This window comes from Marmota flaviventris, chromosome 14, assembly GCF_047511675.1.
Source record: "Marmota flaviventris isolate mMarFla1 chromosome 14, mMarFla1.hap1, whole genome shotgun sequence".
NCBI lineage: Eukaryota > Metazoa > Chordata > Mammalia > Rodentia > Sciuridae > Marmota > Marmota flaviventris.
Window position 1 is genome coordinate 38,329,936 of NC_092511.1, and position 9,700 is coordinate 38,339,635.

Below are 9,700 nucleotides of genomic sequence, written 5' to 3' on the forward strand. Positions count from 1 at the left end.
TTTTTGAACATAATTCCACAATTATGTTAAAAGAGCAAAACATTTAACAGTTGGATTTCTAGAAATTGGGAGAATAAGCAATAAACATATAGAACTTACACTTGCTTTAACATACTCTTACTTGAAATGTTTTAAAATAAAATTAATGTTTTTCAAAGTAAAGTTAATAATTTTGATATTTGCTTAAAGCCAAAATAAATTAACATAAAGGAAATTAGTTTCATTTCTTTAAGGATTAAATTTAAACATACATCTTATGCTAACCAAACATATAAAAACTCTAAGCTACACATACAATACGCTGAACTCTGGTAAAGGAAGGATATTTAGTCCACAAACCAGTCAAAATTACTAATGAAATCTAACACTATTATTTAACTTACATTTTCCCTTCCTTAAATAGTCCATCTGTAGCCATGAGCTAAAATGACTTAACACCCTTTATTCATAACTTATGAGTAATTCAGGGGAAATCAACCCTTCTTTGTACAATAAGTGCTTAGTGATCTCATCAAGGCACTGGAAGAAAAAGCATGCTGATCAATCAGTGTAGGCTCTTGAGACAAATTTACATGAGAGGCAAAACTATGATAAGAAGGTTACTTGGAAAATGTGAACTCAGATGATTCAACAATTAATGGCATCAAACTAATGTTATCTTTTTCCAAGTGATAGATGGGATAGGACAGAAGACAGACATGCTGTAAGGGCAAGGTACTCCCTCCTCTTAAAGTAGTGGAAACAGATTACCAAATGTGTTTTGCTAGCTCAACTTGTTTATGGAGTGACTGGGTGATCAAAATCAAATTTTGAAAAATTTTCCAGCTACTTCCTAAGGATCTTACTGCTAGGTAACTAGGATACTCAGTTTCCTAATTTGTTAAAAAACAAAAAATAAAACAATGAGCTGGGGCTGGAACTATATAGCATGTAACAGAGTGCTTGCTAGTATATATGAGGCACTAAGTTAGATCCCCAGCACCACATTAAAAATAAATATATAAAATAAAGGCATTCTGTCCATACACAACTACATTGAAAGAAAAATGAGCTGGGCACAGTGTTACACACCTGTAATCCCACTGGCTCAGGAGACTGAGGCCAAGAGAATGGCAAAATCAAAGCCAGCCTCAGCAACTTAGCCAGATGCTAAGCAACTTATTAAGACCTTGTCTCAAAATAAAAACGTAAAACAGGTTGGGGATGTTGCTGAGTGGTTAAGCGCCTTTGGGTTCAATCCCCAGTACCCCCCCCCAAAAAAAAAAAGGAATGACAACATCTACTTTACAGACTTGCTGAAAGGGTTAAATGACACAACTGTGACTACCTGGAATAGACTCTAGCACAGAGCAGAAACAGTTAAATGTTTATTATCCCAAATACCTATTTTTGTTTTCTTATTCTTCTGTGAAAGAATATTTTAATTCATTAGATATAAGACTACTTATTTACAATTACAAATCAGTCTAAGTTTATACCAAATCATCTAGATATTACATTTTGGAATATACCAGAAACACAACACATTTTGTCTCTTGGGTTTAATTTTATATACAGTTGATCCAAAACCTCATTATTTCAAGAGCTGTCATTTTCTGAATATTTATCATGTGCTAGGTGCTTTACTATCTTTTATCTGTCTAAGGCAAGTCTTATCCCAATTTTAAAGATTAGAAACACAGAGAGGTTAAGACTGCCTACCCAATGTCAAGCAGGTAATTAGCTCAGATCTCTGTGTATCATACTACCCAATTGTCTCATTCCTTGTATTTTGTGTCTTCATAATTTATTTTCAGAGGGTAACAACTAAATTTGGAGGGAAACGGTACCTTGTCAAGAAACTCATATACTAACCAGAGTTATTTGGAAAATAATAATGCAACTCAAATAGCAAATAAATTAATGAGATGGAAAGTTGAAAACAGAATAATGCTTCAGAGATAGGAGACAAGATAAACACACAAAAAAGAGTAACTTGTTAGTTAAAAATAAATAGGGGGGCTGGGGTTGTGGATCAGCAGAATGATCGCCTAACACATGCAAGGCACTGGGTTTGATCCTCAGCACCACATAAAAATACATACATAAAATAAAGATATTGTGTCCACCTACAACTAAAATTTTTTTAAAAAAATAAATAGGGAGGCAAAAAGAGATCTCATATTAAAAATAACTCATTTGTATACCAGTTATTTTTAGAGTTAAAATATACATAAGAAAAATTAAAAGTTGAGAAAACATATCTGGTCCGGTTCTCTGTATCCATGGGTTTCATACATTAGAATTCAACCAATCATGGATTGAAAATATTGAGTAAAAAAAAGTTTATACTGAACATGTACAAAACTTTTTCCCTGTCATTATTCTCTAAACAATATATGTAGTAACAACTATTTACATAGCATTTACATAGTATTGGGTATTACAAGTAATCTAGAGATGATTTGCAGCATATGAGAAGATATGCAGAGGTTATATGCAAATTCTGTACCATGTCATTTTATGTAATGGACTTGAGTGTCTGCAGATTTTGGTGAGTATGTGTGTGTTCTACAATCAATCCCCCAAGGATACTAATGATTATACTCACTATTCTTGAATTCTGCCAAATCTAAGTGGGTTGATAAGAGGGGGAAAGGGAGACCTAAGAAGTCAGGATATACTGGTGGTTGTTGCCTTACCTGAGAGTTCTCTTAAGCTGGTTAGCCTTGCTGTGGGTTTGCCAGAATTTCAAGTAAAGAGAAAAGCAGTACTAGGACAGCCTTTAGGCCTGATCAGAGGAACTTCAACATTAACACTGATAGTACCCAATTTGTATCCTTCAAATTATTTCTATGCTCTGAAAAACAGGCTCTCTTTTGCTGAAAAAATAAAAAAAATTAAATACACTTCTCTCACAGGACACATTCTGAAGATTAAGCCACCAGATGGGAGAGTAGTGCCCCACAGAACTTAATTCCTAAACAGGGAAAATCATGTTTCTTGTCCAGAACTACTCTATTAAGGTTGCACAGGTTATTTTATGAGCAGTGTAAGAACCTAAAAGTAAAGTATCATAAGCTAGTACAATTCCATGGAAGGTATTAACTAGGCTACCTGTTTAAAAGACCAACAAGTATACTAGCTATTCACATAATATGAATATGTAGCTCCATCAGAAATATTTTATGCAATGCTATATGTTCTGAAAGAAATTCTAGAATTCCATGGTCATAGGTGAGATTTTTTTATCCCACAAATATAGGACATAGACTGATTTACTCTATAATTGTTTCAGACTACAAGTTTATAGCCAAATCTATTAATATATGACATTTGCCAAATTTCTCAAACTACATCACTAAATTTTCAGCACTTCAAACAGTCCTATGCTTTCCCAGTAACTAGAGAAAAAAATTTTACACCTATTTTCAAAATCTTCCATGCAAAGATTATTTTCAGAACTCAAATTTTATTTTTTATTAAAACATAAAGAATGAAAAACTAATAATAGTGACTGCATCCAGGTAGAAGAATTTAATAGTTGGCTCAGCAACTCAGTGAGGACCTAAGCAACTCACTGAAACCCTGTCTTCGTTTTGTTTTTTTTTGGTACTGGGGACTGAACCTAAGGGTGCTTAATCACTGAGCCACATCTCCAGCCCTTTTTATTTTTTATTTTGAGACAGGGTCTCACTAAATTGCTTATGTCCTCAATAAGTCACTGAGGTTGGTCTTGAACTCTTAATCCTCCTGCCTTAGCTTCCTGAATCACTGGGATTACAGGTGTATGCCACCATGCCAGGCACTATGAGACCCTGTCTTAAAAAGGGCTTGGAATAAAATGTCTCTGGATTTAATCCCTAGTCCCCCATCCAAAAAAAAAAAAAAGAATTTAATAACTGTAGGCAGATAAAAGAAAGGGACTTTCAAATTTTAAACTATATACATTTATAATCTATTCAAAGAAATTAATTTTAACTAAAAACTACTGATTACTACATAGCAGTTCAGCACACTTTTAAGTCTGCCCATACTTCTAAGGAAAAAAATTTTAAAAACAGATTCCAAGGATAAAGAAGTTAAACTGAGAACAGGTGGCAAAAGCTAAATCCTTCTAGAATTTTAAAACATAACAAGGGTACATAAACAAAGGAAATAAAATCATTGTTAAAAAGTCATCTATACTCCCATGTTTACTGCAGCACTATTCACAATAGCCAAGAAATGGAAACAATCTTAAGTGTCCATTAACTGATGAATCGATAGAGAATATGCTATACACACACACACACACACACACACACACACACACACACACGAATACTATCCAGTCATTAAAAAGCATGAAATTCTGTCATTTCTTTAGCAACATGGATGGAACTGGACATCATTATGTTAAGTGAAACAGACCAGGCACAGAAAGAAAAATACTACATGATCTCAATCATATGTGGAATCTACAAAGGTTGATCTCATAGAAGTTGAGAGTAGAACAGTAATTACTAGAAGCTGAGCAGATTTGAGGGAAGGAAAAAAGAAAAGGTTGGTTAATGGTACTAAGACACAGAAAAGAGAAATGAGTTCTGGTATTCTACTGCATAGTAGGGTGACTACAAATGACAACAATGCCTTACATACTCCAAAAAGGCTAGAAAAAAGGAGTTTCAATGTTTTCACCACAGAGAAATGATAAATATTCGAGGAGACAGATAGCACTTACCCTAACTTGAACAATACATGATGTAAACATGTATTGAAAAAAAAAATCACATGGGATCCCATAAATATGTACAATTTTCATGTATCAAAAATACAAAATAAGCCAGGCATGGTGGCTAAGGCTGTGCTTGTAATCCCAGCAGTTTGGATGGCCGAGGCAGGAGGAACTCCAGTTCAAAGCCAGCCTCAGCAACTTAGGGAGGCACTAAGCAACTCAGTGAGCCCCCCCACTCCAAAAAATAAAAAATTTTAAACTGGGTGGAGCTTGGAATGTGGCTCAGTGGTTAAGCCCCCCTGGGTTAATCTCCAGTACCAAAAATATATTTGTGTGTGTGTGTGTATGTATGTATGTATGTGTATGTGTATATATATATATATATATATATATATATATATATATATATATAATATATATATATATATAAAATATACAAATATTATAGACCCAATACCACACTACTTTCAGTTTCATTAACTGATGGAATATATTACCAAATTGTGACCATATGGAACACAAACTATTTTCTACTAGTTTAAAGTGGTGTGAAATCTGAAACTCAGAAACTTTTTTTTTTCTTGTGGTGCTGGCAACGATTGAACCCAGGGCCTCATGCATGATAGGCAAGTGGTTTACCACTGAGCTATATCTCCAGCCCCCCAAACTCAGGAATTTTAAGTCTAAGAAGGCTAATGAGCAGTATTCAGTCTTAAGACAACAAACAGACCACTTAAGATAGCATGAATGAAGACAACATTCCATGAAATACCCGGGCCAGTATTTAGTTTCTTTCTCTTCAAACACTGGTATTACATGTAAGAGAAAGTCTGTGTGTGTGCAACATAAATATGTTATGTATATGTAAATATATTTAAAAGTGTTATCAAGTTTTTATTCCAGTTAACCTGTGGGTGAGAAAGCAGCTAAAAACTAGGGTGCTAAAATTTTTCTTTGAAAGCCTAAAGCACATGATTTTAAATATATTGAACTAACCTTAAAACAGTGAGTCTCATTTTGATTTCCTACCGGAAAGTTGGCTGGTCCACTATTATGTAATTCTATCCAAGACTAACGCAAGAGTTACATGCTCACCAAGAGTTAGTAAAAGGTTTGGGGAGGCGGGGGCAGGGGGGGCACACACTTGTTTTAGTTTTAGTTTCTTAATAACCTTATCAAATTAAATCCAGCATATTCTTAAATAAATACCAATAACAAAACCTCTTTTCCAAACTAGAAGTAGTGATACTCTTTATGTTCCATAAAACTTAAGATAATGTTCTTCTTAGCTAACTTTTGAACATTATGTGACTTTCCTATTTTAAAAATGTAATCAAAATGCCAATTTTTCAAAAAATGGTCTATTTTAACTAAGTCCTGCAAAACTTTGATTATTTTAGTCTTTTAATTTTTCTTAATGTTTAATTCATTTTGAGGCCATTTATTTTCTCTTTGAGAGACTATTTTCCCTGAAGGCTAATCAGCAAGTTCTTTTCCCCTCAGTGCCAACACTGAACCTCCAGAATCTCCTGGCTGCAGCAAGGGAACAATCCTACAGTACAATTTCATTTACCACTTGGTTAGGTACATACTGAAATTCTGATTCATGAACATCATTTGTCAGTTTATGAATATCAATTAAAAAGAAAAGAAAACTACCACTAATTTGTTACTATCAACAACCAAGTCACTTTACTTCCAATTTAAGTACAAAGAGTTCAGTAGCTAATAATTTTGAAGAAAATTGTCCCAAAATCACCTGAACCAGGTTTGAAATTACACACAAATTGCAAAATGGAGATGCAGAATAAACATCTAAAAAATACACAATTGGAGTAAATTAAGTTTGGCTGAAATATTTTGATTCAGTGCTCATGTTATTAACAAATCACATATTGAAAAAGCTTACTGTAGTAGCAGAATCCTTAATATTAAATGCTAGCATTTCAATTTTGTCATTGTTTTCTCAAAAACACTTTAATATATGATCATACATAATAGTAATTCTGGAAAGAGACTTGAATATTTGAATGGAATACCAGAAGAACTCTGATATATGTGAAAGGAAATAATGAGACTCAAAATTTTTAAATATGCCAAGAAACTAGTAAACGCATCAAAGAATCATTAAAACATATTTACCAATTATGTTGCACAAGACTTCTAACTGGCTTGAAACATCTTTCAAGCAACATATAGCAAACTGTTTTCTCAAAGACTATCTGTAACAGTGACTACAGTAAAACCTATAAACTATTTTTCAGATTAACATCTTCACTGGTTAAATATTTGGATCAAAACAATGAAACAGTTTTTAAGGAAAGAATGTATAATTTTAAAAATGCCTTTAATTCTCTTCACCAACGGGGATGTGACAACCAACGCAAGTGAAATTAACCTTAACCCTGCAACTAAAACAGGCAAAATGTCTCCTAACAATTCTCCTCCTTAAAACAACAACCATACACAAAAAATACGGTATTGACCTCCACCCCACTGCAAGCAGCTAATTAATAAAGAGAACAGTTGTGTTTAGAGACCCAGGTGCAACACCTCTATTTCACAAACCTCCCAAAATAATCATATCATCCAAGTAAAGCTGAACATTATTTTTGCTAAAGCAGGAATCCAACCCCGGGGAGCCTCAGCCCTTAGACAATGGTGGTTACCAGACAGTGCTGCACAGTTGGGTCCAAATGACACATTTCACTAGGCCTTGGTCACAACACACACGCGAGCGCCCGCGCGCGCCCGCCCACACATACACACACACACACACACACACACACACACACACACACACTCCCAAGAGGCCGGTTCTATGGAAGGGGTGTTCAAACCCCACTAGGAGATGGAGGGGAGCACCGCGGCGTGGAAGGGTAGCAAGGGGAGAAAAATCGAGGGGGTGCCGACAGAGCGGAAGGGTAACTGCACAGCACACGAGGGAGGGGGTGGAAATGGCCGATGGATTCTATATTTATTTATCTAAAGGACTCGATTTAACGGGTCTTTCCCGGAGGTTCTATAACTAAAGACAAACTACGCAGCAAACATCGTGGGGTTGGAAGAGGAGTCGCTGCTCCCCCTACCCCGTGACCGGGGGTGGGGGTGGGCCGGGAGAAACAAGTTCCCTGGCCAACACCACGGACCACTCGGATCCCCTCTCCCCCTCCTCCACAGGAAGGGGGAGGCGAAGAGAGAGAAAAGGGGAAAACAAGTTCCCCAGCCAACCCCACCGCCCCATCACTCCCAGCCATTCCCCCCACCTACCAACAGAAAGGGGGAGATCGGACCGTGGAAGGCGGTAGAAAAGGGGGAAATCCTACCCTTAGCCTTTCCTCCAGCCACCTACAGACTCCCACGGGGTCCGCAGACGAGGCGAGAAGCCCCAGGGAGGGGTGGGGGTGGAGGGTGCCGAGCCCCCGAAACCAAACAAAGCGCGGCCTGAGCAAGAGCCCAGGAGAGTCAGAAAGCCGCGGCTTTTCCTGACGGCCCGGCCGGGCCCGGGCTGACACTGCGGCACCACGGGACCCGCCTCCGCTCGGCCTCCGTCTCCCACCCCCGGAGCGCACAGGCCGCCCCCACCCGCCCGGGCTCCCCGTCCACCGTGCCCGGCCGGCCAGGCGCCCGAACCTGCGGGCGGCGGGGAGGGAGAGCGGCCTTACCCCGCTCGCCGGCGTTGTTCCGCTCCTGAGGCAGCGGCGGAGGCGGCGGTGGTGGCGGCGGAGGCTGCTGCTGCGGCGGCGGCGGAGGCTGCTGCTGCGGCGGCTGCTGCTGGGGCGGCTGCGGCGGCGGCTGCTGCGGTGGCTGCTGTTGCTGTTGCTGCACCGGGCGCGGCCGCGACACTCGCCTGGGTCTCCGGTTGGCGGCTCGGACGGAGTTCATTTGCCGGGCTGAGGTGGCGGCGTTGGCGGAGGGACACACACACTCACGCGCACACGCACAGCGAGCTCCGGGGCAGGAGAAGGGGGTGGGGAGGGGGAGGAAAGAGAGGGGCGAGGGGAAGGGGAGATGGTGTGGGCGGAGGGGGCGAGCGGGACCCCGAGTCCAGAGAAAGGCCGGGGAGACAGACTGAGCCCGAGCGAGGACGGCCGGGCGGGCCTGGCGCACGGGGAAGGCCGAGGCCGCCGGGCGGGGCGGCCGCGAGAGACAGAGACAGAAAGACGGGCAGAGAGAGAGAAAGAAAGAAAGGGCGTCCGCCCGCTTGGGGATCCCGAGACGAAGCGCGGCGGCGGCGGCCGAGGAGACAGACCCGGGTCCCGCCGACTCCCGAGCGGCGTCTCCGGCGGCGGGGGGAGTGGGCGGGCGGGTGAGGAAGGGAGAAGGAGGAGAAGAGAGGGAGAACAGGGAGGGAGGGAGCGGGGGGCGCCCGGCTCTTTTTTTTCCCCTCTTCCTCCCCCCCACACCCCCTGAAAGAGATTTCTGCGAGGAATTTTTTTTTTCTTTCTTCGGCCTCTTCCCTCTCCTCCCCCCTTCTCTCCTCGGCGAAGGGGAAATGAGTGTAAAGGGAGGAGATTGGGGGAAAAAGAGGCGTCGTCGTTCCTCCTCCTTAAAGGAACCTTTCCTCCTCCTCCTCCTCAGCCCCGTTGCTGCTGCTTCTGCTGCTGCTCCGTGGCAGGAGGAGCCATTGACACCGCCGGAGCCTTCACTCTCGCCCAGTCGGTCCCTCCCCGCCGCGGGGCTGGCCAGGGGCGCGGGGGAGGGCCTCGGGGCGGGGGGGAGGGGTGAATGGGCGGGGAATGCTGGAGGCGGGGATTCCGGCCAGAAGACCAATGGGGAGCGGCCATACAACCTTCGGGCCAATGGCACCTCTGCTCTTATCGCGAAGTCCCTTCCTTCAACGCCCTGTTTCCTCTCTTGGGTTTCTTCCCTCCCCCGCCGAGGAGGGGAAAAGAGGGAAGGGGGAGTGTGTCTGGGCGGGTGATAATGGGGAGGTATCAGGGCATATAATAGAGCTGGGGGTAGGCGAAGGGAGCGCCAGTGCGTAGCGACTGCTTGAGGAGA

General features: G+C 41.5%; 1 protein-coding gene across 2 annotated transcripts in view; it reads right to left on the reverse strand.

The window, feature by feature from the left end:
- Fbxo11 (F-box protein 11) overlaps nt 1-9,334 on the reverse strand; it is an 84,863-nt gene extending 75,529 nt beyond the window's left edge. For both annotated transcript variants that reach the window (XM_071601554.1, XM_027934507.2), the window contains exon 1: nt 8,362-9,334. In XM_071601554.1, the coding sequence (XP_071457655.1) occupies nt 8,362-8,581 (220 nt within the window). In that variant the 5' untranslated portion in view covers nt 8,582-9,334. The remainder of the gene's footprint in view (nt 1-8,361) is intronic.
- Nucleotides 9,335-9,700: the final 366 nt, after the last annotated feature.